We start from the raw sequence: 19,573 nt of genomic DNA, 5'->3' as shown, positions 1-19,573 counted from the left end.
TTTCGAAGGTTTTTTTAAAACTTTGACGCAGATTTGAAATTAGGGGGAAAGTAGGATTTTTTAGTGGGTTTTCGGGGCCTGCCGAGAGCGTTTGGTGGAAATCGGATTCGGCCATCTGGCGAAAGCTTTGCAGTGAGCGGACGTGCGTGCGTGTAAAGCCGATAAAATAAACCATCATTGAACTGTTAAATAAACAATTAATAATAACTCACAATCCCCCTCGCCCCCTTGCCCGCATCCTCCCGCAACGCCAAATCCCGCGCATTACATTGCCCGCCGAAAAGATTCAAAAACTTAAACGCAGCAGAATTTCTTTCGTAACTCTTTGTGACAAAAATAAAAAATACAAGAAAATCGAAGGCCAAACAGAGACGGCGAATGTTTTTGTTTTTACTGATGTGCAGACTTGCTATTAAGAATAATAATATATAATAATAGCAGTCGAACCGCGGCTAGACCCCCAGCGAGGAGTGTGTGTGGGTGTGCGTCATGTAAATGGCAAAGAGGCAGTTTTGTTGTTGAATTTGTTGCTATTTATTAACCGCACTAACAACCAGGATAACAAGTATTACTAAATGTCGTATACCGAGTTGGAATCAGGATACCAGGACCTGCGTCAAGGCAGTGCTGCCGCCGCAGCTTCAGCAGCCGCCCACAATCAACAACAGCAGCAGCAGCAGCAGCAGCGTCAGCATCCGCTCTCGACGTCGACGTCGGCGGGGGGACAACAGCAGCAGCACCGCGTCGGCTTCTATTTGGGTCAGGATGGCAACGTATGCGCTTTTCTCATTTTCTTCTACTTTCTACAGATCTATTTCCTAATCACTTACTAAAACCCAGTTACTAAAACCGCAGAACTACTGCTAATTTTAAGCGATTTGTGTTCTTGTGCAGCGGCGGTCACCGAAGCAGAGCATGGGCGATCCGAAGTTTATTAAAAATAATCGATTGACTAAAGTTAGGCTTAGCTTTGTGCCGGAGCTTTTCGATTCTGCAGATAAGTTTTCTAAAAACTGTTTCAGATAGTAGTCCTATTGTCCTGGCCGCTGCTGTAGTCTTCGCTGCATGTGGGGGGGCTGGCCCTGACTTTTTGCGTGTTTGTTGCAGTGGCAGCGGCAGCAGCAGCAGCAGCAGCAGCAGCAGCAGCAGCAGCAGCAGCAGCAGCAGCAGCCTCTTCTTCTTATTTTCCCCACCACCAACCAACAACAGCTGACTACAGTCTCAATGTCAATGCCAAAAGCTTTCGCTCTCTCCAAGCCTTGCTCTCCCCACTGCACCCCCCACTGCACTCTCAGAGCGGGCAGTGGCGTTGGCAGGATTTTTTCAAGGATAATTGAAAATGTTGGGCCGGCTCTTTGGACGCCACCACCCACCACCCACCTGCCAACGCCCCTGCCCCTGTATATATGTATGTAAATTGATTTGCTCTTCCCCTAAAGCAGTTCAACAAATGGGCAATAGCTTCGATAAGTTTGGGGGCGGCGGGGGCGGTCACAGTTACAGCAGCAGCAGCAGCAGTGCGCGACGTCGCGGCTGGAGCCGACGTAGGCGCTGTCCAGCGACAGGAGGAGCAGCAGACGTGGGCTCCCCAGCAGCGCTGTCGACGGCGGCAGGGGCAGCGGCAGCGGCAGCGACAGCGGAGGAGGAGCAGGGACGTCGCTGGCTGACGCACGTCAACTCCACTCCGAATCTGGGCGGTGGGTGTGCCCCTCTGGTGTTTGGGGCGACAACTACACACTGAGAAAATAATGTGCCTCTGATTTTAACCTTGAGTAATTTCGATTTGATGTCATTTTAATTGGCGCTAATTGAAAAACACGAATCGGAGCAGATTTTCTGAGTGTGGTAGAGTCATTCGGAAGGTTATCCTTTTCTTTAATCATAAAACTCGCTTTTATCCACCGCCCCTCCAACTCTCCAATCTCCAACTCACCAACTCTCCAACCCTCCAACCCTCAACCCCCAGAGACAGACATCAGTGAGTTGCCGCTGGAGCCGCGTTCTTCATCTTTCTCCCATCCGGTGATTTTTTAATTTTACTTTTTTAAAAATATATTTTTGTTTGGTTTTTTTCTGGCAGCTTCCTTGTTTATTTTTTGGCTTTGTTTCCGTTTCAATTCAATTGTTTGCGCGCTAAATTTTAATTAAGTTTTCGTCTCCTTGGCTGCATTAATTAATTAGCCCGTTATTTGTTCAATTTGTTTGCCTGCCCGATTGTTTGCCTTTTTCGTGCTTTTTTGGGGACCGGGACCGTCTGGGATTCTGGGTGGCGTCTTGAACCTCAGTCGGGTCCGGACTTTGCCAAGGAGAGGTTCCTCCTGCCGGGTGAGCTAGAGCGAGCTAAATCAGGTATTTATTGCCCCAACAGATCAGTTTAATTGGGACTCGACAAGAGAAGTCTTTGGGGGCTTTGGGGCTGCTTCCATTAAAATTTTCACGCCATACTTTGCGGCTGATCGCCGTGGGAGTCGGGTGCTAATGAACTGCATGGCTCGTCGCTTATACGGAAATTTGTTTACCTTTGTGGGCAACCAGAAACAGACTTTATGGAGCACCGCCCAATACCCTAATTACAGCCATTAGGTATTTTTTATAGGGTATTGTCTTACACCCAGACTCTCGAATCGACAGGGCCTATCGGGTTCTATATTTACACAAATGCTCCCCCAGATTCCAAGGAACCCTCGGAACAAGACCATTGCAGGCTTCCAGGCCGGACTCTTGGCCGGCAGCGATCAGTGCCAATCGGGGCATCCGTGGATCAGGTAATGGTTCTGTAATAGCTCCGCAATAGCTTCGGGAGGTACCTCTGGCCTGTCAGTGCGACGTAGCTCCGGATCTGTGTCTGAGTCGTGAGGTGGCTATTGTCCGATTTTCACCTACCAGATTGGGAGATCTCTGGTGCTAATGATCGGAAACAACGCACAGAGCTCCATCCGAACTATGGACACAAGATATTTGTATATTGTGTGCCTATTTGCCGGAGCAATTGGCTCTTGGCGGGGCTTCTGCTGGCTCTGCCCCCCTATCCACACAAGCTCTTATCACCTCAAGCTCTTATCGGTTCCGGGGGCTGCTCAGTACCGGTTACTGTTTAGAGGTTACCGGTTACCCGTCACCCCTAGCCCCCCACCGCCCAGAGGTCACCAGTTACCGGTTAATTGTTCCGGCTGTTGTTATTGTTCCCGCTAATGCCTCTGTTCCCATTGTCGTCGCTGCCTTCATTAACACTTTTCGATCGGACGTCGGACGTCGGACGCCGCCTCTATATAACTCGTAGTTAAGTCATGTCGTCAACAAGTAAGAGCGGGGATGATAACGCCTTAGTATGTCGAAATATTTATACACAGAGATAGCGAACCGATTGCTTCTTGCTGCGCCCCAAAGTTACTCCCCAAAAGTTACTGATGTACTCCCATTGTGTGTATGTTAATAGGGAGATTTCGGATCGATAGCCGGAATACTTAAAGGTTAAACAATACCGATCATAGGCGGTATATGTTTCTCCAAGTGTTCCCCCGCGTTTTCTCTCGGGTGTCTCCGTAGACGCCTCTCTCTCCCCGATTCTCTCAATCAGCCAAATGAGAAGGCTCCCCCTTCTCCGTTTAGCGAGTGGGCTGGGCAGACCAATTGGCGTACTCCCACTCCCCCAAGACGATGATGGGATCTGATCCAATCCGATACGGCCCGATTGGATGCCCAGCGACCCCAGGGACCCGTACCTTGGGGTTTATTCCGATTTTTCGCCTCAGCTTCGTTCAGTCGCGTTCCGTTAGTCGGTGGAGCGATCTCGTCGTGCGCCGATTTCAGTTTCGTGCTTTTTTTCCGTATTTATTCGGCGGGCTGGGTCATCATCTGTGTATCGGGCACGTACTGGCCGATTCGTCTCGGAATTCCAGACCCTATAGCAGTGTTGCCAAACTACTGGGGGGAAATTGGTAACAAGTTCTATCTGGTAACGGCCAAGAAATGACGTTTCGAAAGTGAGAAACAGTTCGTAGTCTTTTCCTGATAGCCGCTTGGCTCCAAGCTCGTTTTTGGGCCAGAGGAACATCCTATTTGTGAAAGAAGTGTGGATATAATGGAGTGGACGTGGTTTAAGGACTGGTGGCGCCTCAAGAAGCTCCGTTCACGGCACCAGAGGCACAAGAAAAAGCTCGAAGCCGCTGCTGCTGCCGCTGGAGCAGCCGTAACTGCCGTTACGGCTCTGCCCGGATCCAATATCCCGGAAAGCTTGGGCGCCCACGAGCCCCACTCCATTCGTCGCCATAGCCTGGACCCCGGGCCGGTTGATAGTGGCGTCCGAAGAAGGCGTCGGGCGCGTGGCCGGGACCGCCTGCGCCGGAATCGCTTGCTGCAGCAACGGCAGAGGCGCAGTCAGAGTGCCGGAGTCCAAGGCGACAAGGAGAATCTGCAGGGCTCGGGGCAGAACAAGGATGATGACGACGGAGAGTACGGTCCCTTTAATGTCAGCGACTACGAGGACTACGCCCCGGTCCATGGAAGCGACGAGGACAGCGACGACTTCTGCTTCTGCGATATTTGCTTGAACGTACGTCTAACCTAGGATGGTGTTTCTAGGCCGGACTGCGGGGGACTCAGCGCTAAATGGAAGCTAATTACTGTGCTGATCGGTAGAGAACTGAGCCGGCTTATCGTTTTTCTACAGCTCGTTCATATAAAATGTTTATTTATTGGCTAAAATATTGGAAAAACTAGACAAAAATGCAAATTAGTGAGTGGGTGTTGAGGGTCTAATCTGAGGTAAGAGTAGAGACGAAGACGGGGCTATCCCTTCAGGGCCAGGGCGAGGGTCGGGATGGGTTTCGTAGTCACTTCCAGGAACACGTGACACTTTAATATTCCTGAAAGCAAGCGCCACCAAAGCACACACTGAAAAGCCAAAAAAAAAAAAACACTTTAAAAGTAAACCAGGAACCAGAGAAAGGAAGGTAGTAGTCGGAAGGTAGGAAGGTCCGCCCGTTCATTGCCTGTGGCATGTTGACCGCTGCCTGGATTGCCTGATATCCAGGGAACAGATTGCGCCGTCCCGATGTTGCATTCCGCTTTACCGCCTCGAAAACCCGGGTGCTGTATGGGAAGCATACTGCGGCGGAAACGGCATCGTAGCAGTCTGTTTTATGCCCGTTTCTTTTTGTATTCTAAGGGCGACACGGACTTCGGGGACAGCAATGACGGGATGGACTCCGACACCAGCACCTCCTCCAGCAACAGCAAGCAGGTGGTCGTTGGAATATGTGCGATGGCTAAGAAGACACAGTCGAAGCCCATGAAGGAGATCCTGACGAGACTCGGCGAGTTCGAGTTCATCAAACTGGTCACTTTCGAGGAGAACGTGATCCTGCGCGAGCCCGTCCAGAATTGGCCCACCTGCGATTGTTTGGTCTCGTTCCACTCGAAGGGATTCCCGCTGGAGAAGGCCATCGAGTACGCCCAGCTGCGGAATCCATTCGTGCTGAACAACCTGCATATGCAGTACGACATCCAGGATCGCAGGCGGGTCTATGCTATTCTCGAGAAGGAGGGCATCGAGATACCGCGCTACGCCGTCCTCGATCGGGACTCTCCCGATCCAAAGCGTAAGTCGTACAGTAGCTCCTCTCCACTATGATTGACTTGATATCCTCTCATCCGCAGATCATGAACTTATCGAGTCCGAGGACCATGTCGAAGTCAATGGCATCACCTTCAACAAGCCCTTCGTGGAGAAACCCGTCTCGGCGGAGGACCACAACATCTACATCTACTATCCGACGTCGGCGGGCGGTGGAAGCCAGCGGTTGTTCCGGAAGATTGGCAGCCGGAGCAGTGTCTACTCGCCGGAGTCGCGGGTGCGCAAGACGGGCTCCTTCATCTACGAGGACTTTATGCCCACCGATGGTATGCAACTTGCCACTCACTATGCTCCCATGCTCTATGCAGCTGTAGGTACTACTCCTCGATCCTTGATCCTATCCTGCATCCCTGCCTCCCTGCCTCCCCGCTTCCCTAGTGCGGTGATGGGAAAGCACAGTACTCCTGCACCTTCTCTCCTGCCTTCCCATCACAGCTCCCCCCCCGCCACCTCGACACCCGCTAATTCATAATCCCGCTCTGGCTGTTTGTTTTTGTCATGGCTTTGGCTGGATCCCCGTAGACCACATAATGCCCCGTACACACCAATGCAACAGCGCAGCATCGCATCCATCGCCCATTGTGCCTGTCCCGCGTTTAGCTCCGCACGCGCCGCTCATCGTCGTCACAATTATGAATGAATTAATATAATCGTTTGAAATATATTGTACTAGCAAACTGAAACAAAAACTATACAGAAACACAACACACAGTACCAGTGGCCGCCAGTCGAACGCACTGAATCCAGCATCACCTTTACAACTTAGTGTATTTTTCAGGCACGGACGTCAAGGTGTACACCGTGGGCCCGGACTACGCCCACGCGGAGGCCAGGAAGAGCCCGGCCCTGGACGGCAAGGTGGAGCGCGACAGCGAGGGCAAGGAGATCCGCTACCCGGTCATCCTCAACCACTCTGAGAAGCTCATCTCCCGGAAGGTGTGTCTGGCGTTCAAGCAGACTGTCTGTGGATTCGATCTGCTCCGGGCCAATGGGAAGTCCTACGTGTGCGACGTGAACGGCTTCAGCTTCGTGAAAAACTCCAACAAGTACTACGACGACTGCGCCAAAATTCTCGGCAACATGATCCTGCGGGAGCTCACGCCTACGCTGCACATCCCGTGGTCGGTGCCCTTCCAGCTCGACGATCCCCCGATTGTGCCCACCACCTTCGGCAAGATGATGGAGCTGCGCTGTGTGGTGGCCGTCATCCGGCACGGCGACCGCACCCCCAAGCAGAAAATGAAAGTGGAGGTGCGCCACCCCAAGTGAGTATTCGAATTCCCTTTCCAAGAGAAGTAGTTCACTTCTTCCTAATCTTTCCGCAGGTTCTTTGAGATCTTCGAGAAGTACGACGGGTATAAGCTCGGCCACGTGAAGCTAAAGCGACCCAAGCAGCTGCAGGAGATCCTGGACATAGCCCGCTTTCTGCTCAGCGAGATCCACACCAAGGCCCACGCCGAGATCGAGGAGAAGGAGTCGAAGCTGGAGCAGCTGAAGAACGTGCTGGAGATGTACGGTCACTTCTCGGGGATCAACCGCAAGGTCCAGATGAAGTACCAGCCGCGAGGAAGGCCCCGTGGCTCCAGCTCGGACGACAGCAAGTCAGGTAGGATGTCCTTAACCATCCCCTTAGCTAGTTACTGAACAGAATCCTATTTTCTTGCAGCGGACACTCCCATTGAGCCCTCGCTGGTGCTCATTCTGAAATGGGGTGGAGAACTCACGCCAGCCGGAAGAATCCAGGCGGAGGAGCTGGGCCGCATCTTCCGGTGCATGTATCCGGGTGGCCAGGGCAGGTCGGACTATTCCGGGACCCAGGGACTGGGGCTCCTGAGGTGACAAGGCGGGTCTGCAGTCTCCCTTCCGGTCTTGACATGATTTCTTCTTTCAGGCTGCACTCCACATTCCGTCACGATCTGAAGATCTACGCCTCCGACGAGGGGCGAGTCCAGATGACAGCCGCCGCCTTTGCGAAGGGCCTTCTGGCCCTGGAGGGCGAACTCACGCCCATTCTCGTCCAGATGGTGAAGAGCGCCAACACGAATGGATTGCTGGACAATGATTGCGATTCCAGCAAGTACCAGAACCTGTAAGTACGACGTGGTTTGACTCTCTGATCTCCTTGTAATCGTATCCATCCTGCAGGGCCAAAGGACGTCTGCACGATCTTATGCAGAACGATCGCGAGTTCACCAAGGAAGACCGTGAGCTCATCAATCCCTGCAACAGCAAGTCCATCAACCAGGCCCTGGACTTTGTCAAGAACCCGGTGGACTGCTGCCACCACGTGCACCTGCTCATCCGCGAGCTGCTGCACATCATCAGCATCAAAAAGGACGATCCAAAGACAAAGGACGCCATCCTGTACCACGGCGAGACCTGGGACCTGATGCGCTGTCGCTGGGAGAAGATCGAGAAGGACTTCAGCACCAAGTCGAAGCTGTTCGACATCTCCAAGATCCCGGACATCTACGACTGCATCAAGTACGATCTGCAGCACAACCAGCACACGCTGCAGTACGACCAGGCCGAGGAGCTCTACATCTACGCCAAGAACCTGGCGGACATTGTCATACCCCAGGAGTACGGCCTGACGCCACAGGAGAAGCTGGCCATTGGCCAGGGAATATGTTCACCGCTGCTCCGGAAGATCAAGGGCGACCTCCAGCGGAACATCGACGAGGTGGAGGATGAGTTCATGAACCGCCTGAATCCGCACTACAGCCACGGCGTGGCCAGTCCCCAGAGGCATGTGAGGACCCGGCTTTACTTTACCAGCGAATCGCACGTCCACTCGCTGCTCACAGTGCTCCGGTACGGCGGCTTACTGAACGTCGTCACGGACGAGCAGTGGCGCCGGGCCATGGACTACATATCCATGGTGTCCGAGCTGAACTACATGTCCCAGATTGTCATTATGCTGTACGAGGATCCCACGAAGGACCCCACCTCGGAGGAGCGCTTCCACGTCGAGCTCCACTTCAGCCCGGGCGTCAACTGTTGCGTGCAGAAGAACCTGCCGCCGGGTCCGGGATTCCGGCCGCACTCCCACGGCGACAATGCCTGCAACGTGAGCCTGCAGTCCTCGGACGAGTCTAATCCGTCGCGGATCGAGGAGGAGAATGACTCCGCCTGCTCCAACGAAGATCAGCAGGGCAAAAAGCGAGGGGTGAGTTCTGAAAGTCCACTTTCCTGCAGATCTCTTCATTATCCTTTCGTCCAGAATGGGCAGCGGAACGGGGACCGCAGCGCGGAGCGACAGCCTGCGGCGAGCGGAATGGCTTTTGGATTCAATCGCCTGGAGCTGCGCTCTAAGCAGTTCAAGTCGAAGCCCATTCCCATCGGCGCCCACCACACTGTCAGCGGGCACGAGGCCATGGACCTGGCCAAGCGGCTGAACGAGGAGCTGGCGTCGCAGCAGCAGGCCCAGTTCTCGCAGCAGCAACAGCAACTTCGGCCCATCAGTCCGGATATCCGGGCGGTTAGTCCGGACTGTGAGCCGCGCTCCCGCAGCTTCGAGCAGAGGGCCTCCTCCGGCGTCGGTCCCAAGGAACCGGGTACGTATGTCGCTCTCTTTTTGGGGCACCTCGATCGAGCAAAGCTTGCCGCCTGCCGCCTGCGCAGCAGCCTCTTGGGCGGGCTTGAGATTGGGCTTGGGCTGGGAATCGGATTTGGGATTGGGATTGGGATTGGGGCCTGAACCAACCCACCAACCCTGAGACCCAACCACCCAACTGTCAGCCAACCCGCCTTCCAGCTCCTCTAACCCGCGTCATGTTCTTGTCTAACACATCCCTCCCACTCCAAACACCTCGCGTTTCTTGTGTGAACTAATTTGGCAGAGGATCTGGATTCCTTTTCAAAAAATAACACTTCCAAAACCTAATTTGATGTAACTACTGCTTCCATGTGTGTTTTATTTGGATCAATTTTTAATTCATTTTAAGATCGAATGAAAGATCGAAACCAAACCTTCTGTCACTTGTCAGTTCGGTCACTCCGATGTTATCCTCTCCATCTTGTAATCGTGCATACTTTTATTTCAAAATCGTTTTTATTTGAGTCCTAATTTTTTGGAGGTTCTGTGCATGCCGTTCCTATGTTTTCTGTGTTTCGTCTCACGGTTTCCCCACCCACACTGCCAGCTAACAATGAAAAAAGTGAACCCCTCCAGCGAGAACCCCCCTCATTTCTTACATTATATATATTTTTATAGATATTATAAATTCTTAGATAGATGTCTCTCTAGATTGTCTCTCTCTTTCTATATATAGACATAAATTGAATGGTAAACGGAAGAATTTTCGGTTGTGACTTTATCAATTTTTTCACTATTGTTGAAGAAGAATTTTACAAAAATTTTCATCTCTATCTCTCCCTTCTCGAGCTGTGCCCAACATTTTTTGGTTTTCATTTTTTCTACCGTGCAACGATCGAAGAGATTTCCCCACACTCACACACCCAGCTATACAGAAACACACCAAACACATCCTCCTGATCCTTCTCTTCCTGATCGATCTGCAATTTAAAAAAACAATATCAAACTGTTGAGGAAAACTGTAAATCTATAAGCATCTGGCCGCGGAATCCCGTGTACTTGGCAATGCTGGTCACACTGTCTCGGCGACAAACACACACACAGCCACACTGTCCAGGACCCCCACACAGCCACATAGGCGCTGGATTCAGCTGAGCCCCAGGAAGGATTTCTCAGCTCCTCCTCGTTTTGTCCAACACGAAAAAGGGGGAGCCTAAAAAACAAGTTTTCGAAATCTTTGCTGGGGTCCAGCTGAGCCGATCCCCCCTTTTTCTCTATGTGTCTATCTATCTCTCTGTTTCTGCCTGTTTGTGTGTTTCCCACTGTCCTGCCTTTCACCTGCCTTTGTTTTTGTCTCAGTGCATGGAAGGTCTTTAAAAAGTCATTAAAATATTGAACAACTAAAGCTTGGTTTTCGGAGTTCCCCAGTCTGCGTCTGTACGTTGCTCGTTGTTGTTGTTTGCAGACTCGGGCCAACCTCGCCATATCCTCAAATTCTCCATTCCACCATACCCCCAGATAACCCCCAAAAATACAAACTCATACGGATCAGAAACATACGATAACCCAAATCGGACGCGAACTCTACTTACTGTATTTCGAAGCCCGGTTTTGCACTTTTTTCTCGACTAACTAAACTTAGTGAACTCTTACTAAAGAACTTACCACAGCAACTGCAAAGCTTTCAAGCCTAAAAATGTTACAACTTTATTTTAAAACTAATTTTAATAGCTCATTATTTCCCTTTGTTTCTCCTTTTTGTTTACGAATCTTCCTTCGTTTCTTATCCTTTTGTTTATGGAACCCACTTAATTTATAAACTTCTCTACGCGATCTTGGACTTTTTGATTATCTCGGCTAATGAGTTTTCTATTTACAATCACAACCACCATTTTAAAAACAATACACCAATGATACCAACATGGCTGACTGGAACTTGGAATTGATTTGGTCGCCCACCTCCATCCACACGCCTAACTAATAACCATATTCCTCGGATCATGTTGCTATCGGACGGCTATCTTCGCTTTTCTTGGGGGGTTCAGGGCCTACTTTCGGGGAGATTGCCAATGCTCGAGTGGGCGTGGCCAGCTCGAAGGGATCGGATGCCTCGGGCGCCAATCGAACTGCTCTTCAGATCCGCGTCACGGACAGCTTGTCCTTCTTCAAGATCGATTCGTCTACCAATGAGTTGCCGTTGTCGGACATTGATTTCTCCCTGAATCCTGGGACGCCGCAGTGCGGTCCGTCTGGCCACAAGCGCCTTCATGTGCTGACCATGCGCCGCATGGAGAGCTGCGACGAAGGGGACGACCTCGAGAACCTGCAACAGCTGCAGCACTTGCCCCAGATCTCGCCACTGGCCACGAATGAGCGCCCCCTCAGCTGCAACTGCAGCAGTTCGATGGTGCAGGAGCACTCGCACTCGAAGAGCCTGATCGACTTGGCGGGTCCGGCTCCCTCTTCGCCGGAAGCGGCCCCTCCGAATCCGGAGAATCCCGGCTGCGGACGCGGCGATCCAGCAACGGAGGCGAGTGCCAGCAGTTTCGACGACGACTTCCAGTTGTCCAGCTCAGCTCCGGCCATCCTGATGAGCTCCCAGTTTGGCCAGCGGCCGGTGGTGGCTTCGCTGTCTCCCCTGCAACATGCCACCACCTCTCCGACAGCCTCCACGCTGCGCCTCTGCCAGGACATGGAAAAGGCCACGGTTTCGGCTTCTGCTGCCGCCTCCTCCGCGGCACAGCGTAAGGCCACCAGCAGCTCCTGCGGCCAGCTGTCCATGCCGGCCTCTGCTCCGATCCTTGCGGAGAATCCCTTCCGGTTCAGTGTTTCGCCTGCCAATGCAGGAAATGCGCTCTCCGGCGGCTCCTTTGTGAGCTGCTTCGAGCCAATAGAAGAGCAGGTCACGGCCACAAGTGAGGCAGTTCAAAGTCCAGGGCAGGCTCAACAACAGGTCCAGGTGGTCTACAATCTGCCGAGGCTGTTGGTAACGGCCTCGGGGAGTAGCACAGAACTGACAAACGCCAATGACTGGGTGACTTCACCAACGACACCAACATGCGTTGAACAAGAAACAGCCACTGTTACACCAACTACAACCAAAGAACCCACACCAGGTACAATACAAATAACAGCTTCATCACAACACACAATTCCAACACCAAACCCAGCCATAACAACAACAACAACAACAACAACAACAAAAGCAGCAGCAGCTTTGTTTGATAATACAGCAACAATGTCTTCTAATCAACCATTTACTAACCAACTCCAATCGATCGATCCCACCTCGACTAACGCACCACCACCACACCAACACTTACTCCAACAACATCAACATCAACATCAACAACACCACTCTCTACAATCAACAACGGCAACTGCAATCATCAATCAACAACAACCATCATTCACCAACATGAAACAATCAAACAACACCACTATCTCAACAACAATCACAAACTCAACAACAACCACAATCACAACCACTACGACCCCGTCTTGTTGTATCAACTCCATCGCCACAGATAGCCAAGTCTCGGTCTCGGTTTCGGCCTCGGTCTCATCGGCGAACTCGTCCACCTCGTCGCGTCGCCAAAGACACAGTATTGCCGGCCAGATGTCCTATATGAAAATGTTGGGTTTCGGTGGTTTTAGCAAAAAGATGGCCACCAGCGCGAATAGCCTTTTCAGCACCGCCGTCATTAGCGGCAGTTCCTCGGCACCGAACTTGCGCGACATGATACCGGTCTCCTCCTCCGGTGAGTACTCCAAACCTCGTATCTTATAGTTAGATTCCAAAGGGACTCCGTCTAGAATACTTGAATATAGTGGGGTTTCCAATGCCATGATAGGAATTGATTAAAAGCCTTTATCCTTAGAAACCTAATAATAATATATATCCTGATGCTCTAGGATTTGGAGACGTACCACCAATTCGACCACTGGAAACACTTCACAATGCGCTGTCACTGCGCAAGCTGGACAGCTTCCTGCAGGACATGATACTGGCGCAGATATTCAAGACGCCGACAGGATCGCCGCCGCGGGGCTTTGAGGTGCCTTGCGAAATGCCGGCGGTTTCCTCCCTGACGCTCGGCACACACCACTCGCCGACGTTGGACAATATGACGCCATCGAGTACTCCGGCGGCCACGCCCACGGAGATGCCACGCGGCGGCAGCGAGTCCAGCTCGGCCAGGCAGTGCTCCCTGGTGAGCCAGTCGAGGTTCGACCCCCAGTCCGCCAGCCAGGAGCCGGGCAAGAAGCGTAAGTGCTACCGCAAGACGGATATCGATTGGTCGTAGACCCCGGAAACCCGAACCCGGAAACCTATTTCCCATAATGTCCACTTGCTGCAAAAATTCCAAATTACATAACACGCTTGTTGGAATTTATTAAATCTGTTCCCTGTTTACTTTTTTTAACTTCTTAAGTTAAATGCTATGCTTAAGTTCTAATTTCCAAGTCATTTATTTGTTTTTTCTTTTGATTTTTCAGAGGATTCTACTGAGCCAAGCATTTAAACTAAATGCAGACACTTTTTTTAACTTTATGCATATTTCCAATATGTACTATTTTCGGATTGTACACATGTTTGTGGATATATTTATATTTTTGGTCCTTTAGCCTTTTGTTCTGAAGTTTTGAAATAAAGATTGCCGGAAGAGCAACCTTTCTATCTTGATTTGCGATTTTTTTTAATAGTATTCATTAGCTTCTGACTGTGAACTAACGTCCTTGATTGTCCTTCCCATTTTTGGGTTAAAAGCTTGGCAGCAGCAGCCCCAGGATAGATATTCCTTGGCGGAGAAGGAGGAGGCACACGAAGCAAGCGATCAGGGCATGGAGGAGGAGCCAGAGCAGGCGTCATCGCTCCCGCCGGAAGTGGAGAGCAGGTGAGCCAAGCTAAGGAAGTCTCCTTTCAAAGTTAACACTCTATTCCCCGTCCTGTAGCCTGGAGATAACCATGGAGAACATCGAGTTCGAGCAAGACGAGGAAGCACAGTTCGAGCCCTTGAACCAGGACACCCTAGGCAGAGGCTTCTTTCTGAGCGTCGGAGAGCAGGAAGCCGGCGGCGGAGGAAGTGGCAGCACCTGCCTCACCCCAGTTAGCTTCGGCATGGATCTGAATCTCAGCATGGTGGCCAACAAGGGATCCATGTCGCTCTCAATGGATGTGAGTGGGCTCTCCAAAATTATTATGACTGTAATGATGGTGAAACTGATTCAATTCCAGGGCTTCGACGATGACGAGGACCCCACTTTGTCGGCGGCCACCACTCCGTCGCTGCCCGCGGACTGCGAGCCTCATCTGGAGACGTGCTACTGCTGCCCCAGCCACGCCGAAGCTCCGCCGGAGGTGGCCAGCGACGATCCACGCTTCGGATTTGCTCTGCCCGTCCGTGTGGTCACCCAGGCGTCGCCGGAGCACGTGCGTCAGGTGCGGCGGGCCCACGACCCGGTGTCGCCGCGCATCCAGAAGCAGATCAGCCTGTTCGAGGGCACCGCTGCCGGCAGCGGTACGGATAAGACGGACTCCAGTGGGTCGGTGGCCGGCGGAGGAGCTGGAGCGGCGGCTCTGCATGCCTCGATCAACATACCGTCGGCGCAGCATTTGCGGCAGGATGCCCGGCTGCGAAAGTTCGAAAATCTCACGCAGTCCACCTCGAACTCAAACTTTCCGTTCGAGAGCAACACGCTCAAGCGGGTGCCCATGCAGGCCACCGGGGACTACTCCAACGTGAGTCACACCCAGAGCTGCATCAACCTGAAGAGCGGCGGGAGCAGCGCAGCTCTTGGAGGATCGCCGCAGCGCCAGCGAGCAGGCGTCGGAGCGAGCGGCCGTGGAGGAGAGCCTGTGGAGCGGGAAGCGCCGGTGGGAGCCGCCCATCTGGGCCGACTGGTGAGCACCTGCTGCTCCGCGTCTGCCTCCGCCTCCGCCTCCGCCTCCGCTTCACCCTCGCCGTCGCCCTCCCCATCGCCGGGTGCTCTGATCGTGAAGGAACGCTTCATCGAGCCTCCCAAGAAAGGCATCATCCGGGGCTACCACGGCAAGACGCAGTCCATGGATGCGGATTTTCTGTTCAACGAGTTCCTGCTCCTGCCGGCGATGGCGCCCGCCAAGCTCTCCATCGAAAGCTCGGACATAGACAAGGTGGAGGAGCATCCCGTGGCCTCCACCAGCAAGAAGCCGCCCTTTTAAATCCCCCTATTTCCTTCGTGAATGCTGATCTCAAATCTAAACTCGCTTCTTAGCTATGAAATCTTAAAAAATTAATCAAACTTGTTGTTGTTGTTGGGCCAAGCAAATAAAATAAAACGGCAATCTCTATTTTTCTGTCCAAAAATAAAGAAAATGTCTGTGTACTCTCGATGGTCTCTTTGAACCATTTCCTCAGTGGCTCAGTGGCTCAGTGACTATTCTTGAGATTCTCGTTGAGACTTCACTTTCGCTTGTCGTTAAATCGGTTATATCAGATCCCCCTCATCCGATTCGATCTAGGTTGGGATTACTCAACAATCAAGACAACGGATGATAACAATGGGACGACGATGATGATGATGATGAGGGGTGATGTGATGCCTGATGGCTGATGGCGGATGGCTGCTGGTTGTGTGATGGTGATGCCATGCTAATGATCGGGCCAAGTGAAAGTTCGGCCGATCGACTGTCAATGACCGATGCCATGGCCAGAATGCCTCTCTACCTGTCCGGGCCCCCCACCTAGTCCGGGGGCTGTATGGTAAGCAAACGGTTTCACTTGTCAACCTCGATCCACATTCAGCGGCTGCCATTGGAAATTCTAGACTGCGTATGCTGGGCACGTTGCTTGGATATGCACACTGGGTGACTCCGTACGGTCGTGTGTGTGCTGGCAGAGTGTGGGCTTGGCTGGGGGGCGTCTGAATTTAAGGCTAAGTAAATGGCCCGCAACGTTTTGCATGCCTGATTTTGCCAAGATTTTACTCAAAAGCCGAGATACTAAAATTATAGTAGAGTCTTGGTCTTAATCGCCTGGAAGTCGAAGACTATACACACTTTAGGAGCTATATCTTTCCGATATGCTTCTTAGTAAGAAAGTCTGGGGTCTAAAGCCTAAGATACTAGTTGTCTAGGAAACTGAATAGCGGACAGACGGGCTGGGCTAGGTCTCTTCACTAGATGATCTCAACTGTAATACCCTCTAAAAGGGCACAAAAAGAAAGGGCCCTCTGCTCTCCGAGCCAAGAACTTATCGTGTAATTTATCAAATTAAGTTTATAAGCCCCTTGCAGAACGCACTGCTCTGCCTGATGCCTAGTTTTCACTTTAACAACAGTAATTAGCATAAGCCTAGCAAGAAAACTAAAACGAGAAACTAAAGCAGAGACTACAAAATAAACTTTTCCACTCAATTTAGTTTTTTGGTTAATTTTGCACGCACGCCTCCGAGTAGTTGGGCTGTAATAGGAGCAAGTGAGTGGGCACAACACAATCTCTCCTGCTCCCACCCCCAGAAGACACTGAGAAAAATAGTTGCTGTCTTAGCATAGTATACAAGGTATACCCCTTCGTTTCAAATTTGCTCCAAGCTGAGTAACTAGTAAGTACCCCACATGTAGATCCATTTATGTACCTTGAAAACCACCCAGAAATTTCTCTCAGTGCATGCAAAGGTAACCATTACCTGTGCGCTGTTTGGCATTTGGATGCGGGTGCAGGTGCAGGCACATTGCTGCCTCTGAAGTACAGGTGCGGTCCCGCCTCGCCGCAAAAGTTTCGCCTCGAGGGAAAGTTCTAAGCCGGGCGAGCTGAAAGTGTGTGACCCTTATATTTTCGCGTTTTTTTATGCAAATGCCTTTTGGCTTATCGAATGCCAAAAAAACAAGCCCCCAAGAGCGAAAAAATATGTAGAAAACAGAAATTCCACGGCCATAAGTTCACTAATAAAATGTATACACGAAAATTCAATGGAATTTATATATTCTCAAAAACGAGACGTATATTTTGGCGAAATCCCACTCGATCCTAAAGCGGAATACCTTCAAAGATGCGTTAATTAATTTTCTTTGGATTCGCATGAAAACCTAAAAACCAAATTTTCAATCCGATTTTTTAAATTCTTTCTAGGGGACTCCTTTGAAAAGTGGGCATCTGCGTGGGGAGTGCTACTTTGGCCCCTTACGAAGGCCATATCTCGGTAAATTTTTATCCGATTCTCAAACGGGGTACCTTAGACGATTTCTAGATTCATTCTCCGTAAATCTGCATCAAAATCTGGGATCAAAATTTTGGATCCCATTTTTTCGATTTTTTCTAGGGGACTCCCTTCAAAAGTGGGCATCTGCGTGGGGAGTGCTACTTTGGCCCCTTTCGAAGGCCACATCTCGGTCAATTTTTATCCGATTCTCAAACGGAGTACCATTATCGATTTCTAGATTCATTCTCCGTAGATCTGCATCAAAATCTAGAAACAAATTTTTCGATCCGATTTTTTCAAATTTTTCTAGGGGACTCCCTTCAAAAGTGGGCATCTGCGTGGGGAGTGCTACTTTGGCCCCTTGCGAAGGCCATATCTCAGTCAATTTTTATCCGATTCTCAAACGGAGTACCATTATCGATTTCTAGATCCATTCTCCGTAAATCTGCATCAAAACCTGGAATCAAAATTTTGAACCCCATTTTTTCGATTTTTTCAAGGGGACTCCCTTCAAAAGTGGGCATCTGCGTGGGGAGTGCTACTTTGGCCCCTTGTGAAGGCCATATCTCAGTCAATTTTGATCCGATTCTCAAACGAAGTACCTCAAACGATTTCTAGATTCATTCTCCGTAAATCTGCATCAAAATCTAGAAACAAATTTTTCGATCCGATTTTTTCAAATTTTTCTAGGGGACTCCCTTCAAAAGTGGGCATCTGCTGGGGAGTGCTACTTTGGTCCTTGCGGAGGCCATACCTCGGTCAACTTTTATGCAACTCTAATGCGGGTAAATGCATTAAATGATCATAATTACCCAGAATTCCCCAGGTATTGTGTGGTTTAACTTTTGGTTGCAGTTTTCGACTTTCTAAGGGCCACCAACAGATGTGTCGAACAAGAGCCTATCAGTTTCTCCCTTAACATTTCCGAGCCATGTTTATTTGAAATTCAAATTTGCGTTCCGTGGTGCCGTTTACCTTTTTTGGCTTCTGACAGCAGCCCCCGAATTATTTGCATAATAGAAAATGTTTAAGTTGTTTCCTCTGTTTTTTGTTGTTTGGTTGGGGTTTTAGCTGCTGGCAGAATCGACAAGATCGGAGATCGGAGAAAGAGCCGATCGACGAGGTGTTCACTTTCTTTTTCACTTCGAAGTGAATTTTTCCTTCTCTGGCTTTTTATTTTTCTCGAGAGACAGTCGATGGGTGCTGGATATGTATATAATGATGATGTCTCAACCTGAGGTCGCAGGTGAAACTTTGGAGACCCCTGGCTCAGTAGAAGAATGAGACAAGTCTTCTATATGTCTTCTATATAGAGCCAATATAAGATATAGTATTTGAGAGTGGAATGCCCATCCTGTTGCCGATTTGTTTCGTTTGATTTTTGAAAGGTGGCACATTAATCATGTGCCGAATGAGCCGGACTTGTGCATTGTTTGGTTTCAGCCCGGCTAATTACGCACCTTTTTAATGGTCACTGGATAGGCGACTGCCGGGGGTCAGGGTGTGGTGCAAATTGCAAATTGCGCATACGCCCCGGCTGACATGTGAATGAAGCGGCTGATGGGCCGAGACTGCGGGAGATGCGAACGCGAGAGAAAAGTCGTTAACAGGCAAAGTTTTCGAAATTATATATCTCAGATCTGTGGTTCCCCTGACGCCCCCCGCTCTCCCAAACGCACTGCCACCAGAAAAATGTATAAAAGAATTCCCAAAAATCCGCTGGAGAGTGAAAGCAGCCGGCAAAATGCGAGAGTTTCGTTTGCTTTTTTGGCGGGGCTCCCAAAGATCATTGACTGTTTGTATCAGTATCTGTATCTGTATCTGTGGCTGTATCGGTGAGTACTAGGGTATCTGCGTGTGGGTTGAGTGCCACACTTGCCGCTTGTTTTCATTTCTGGGCTTGGCCCGATCGACCACGATCGGTGATCAAAGTATTGAACTCGTTTCTCATGGGGTGAGGGGAACTTTTCCGATACGTGTGGGTATCTGGCGACCATTTAATCTGTAACTATTTTGGGGGCAACTCCAAATAATATTGGGTATAAACCGAAAAGAAAATTGCTACAATCTCTGCGCATAAATGCCCGTTCTTTAGTGGTTGCCAACAACTTTGTGTCTCGAATCGAAGTAACGATCTCTCGCAAATAATGGATATGTAATATGCATTCTGCTTATCATGTAGATGTCTTTCGCAATGTGCTCAGCGATTTATAGGCC

General features: G+C 50.5%; 1 protein-coding gene across 15 annotated transcripts; it reads left to right on the top strand.

Moving 5' to 3' along the window:
• The first annotated feature begins 90 nt into the window (after positions 1 to 90).
• On the top strand, positions 91 to 15,527 carry LOC6503693 (inositol hexakisphosphate and diphosphoinositol-pentakisphosphate kinase). 15 transcript variants are annotated; one of them, XM_032452483.2, is made up of 15 exons: positions 1,377 to 1,697; positions 1,967 to 2,022; positions 5,168 to 5,600; positions 5,659 to 5,901; positions 6,402 to 6,900; positions 6,961 to 7,241; positions 7,302 to 7,470; positions 7,527 to 7,724; positions 7,781 to 8,804; positions 8,859 to 9,192; positions 11,219 to 12,934; positions 13,089 to 13,442; positions 13,945 to 14,071; positions 14,130 to 14,352; positions 14,413 to 15,527. In XM_032452483.2, the coding sequence occupies exons 1-15, from the start codon at positions 1,451 to 1,453 to the stop codon at positions 15,376 to 15,378; spliced, it is 6,870 nt and encodes a 2,289-aa protein (XP_032308374.1). In that variant the 5' UTR covers positions 1,377 to 1,450; the 3' UTR covers positions 15,379 to 15,527. The 15 variants fall into 15 exon arrangements, with proteins under 15 accessions (XP_032308376.1, XP_032308375.1, XP_032308384.1 ...); XM_032452486.2 differs by lacking the exons at positions 1,377 to 1,697; positions 1,967 to 2,022 and adding an exon at positions 3,746 to 4,552 and having other exon boundaries at positions 11,219 to 12,289; positions 12,701 to 12,934; XM_032452485.2 differs by lacking the exons at positions 1,377 to 1,697; positions 1,967 to 2,022 and adding an exon at positions 91 to 773 and having other exon boundaries at positions 6,414 to 6,900.
• The last annotated feature ends 4,046 nt before the right edge of the window (positions 15,528 to 19,573 follow it).

The sequence above is a fragment of the Drosophila ananassae genome, chromosome XL (assembly GCF_017639315.1).
Source record: "Drosophila ananassae strain 14024-0371.13 chromosome XL, ASM1763931v2, whole genome shotgun sequence".
NCBI lineage: Eukaryota > Metazoa > Arthropoda > Insecta > Diptera > Drosophilidae > Drosophila > Drosophila ananassae.
Note: the sequence above shows the minus strand (reverse complement) of the source record. Positions and strands in the feature narration are given on the sequence as shown.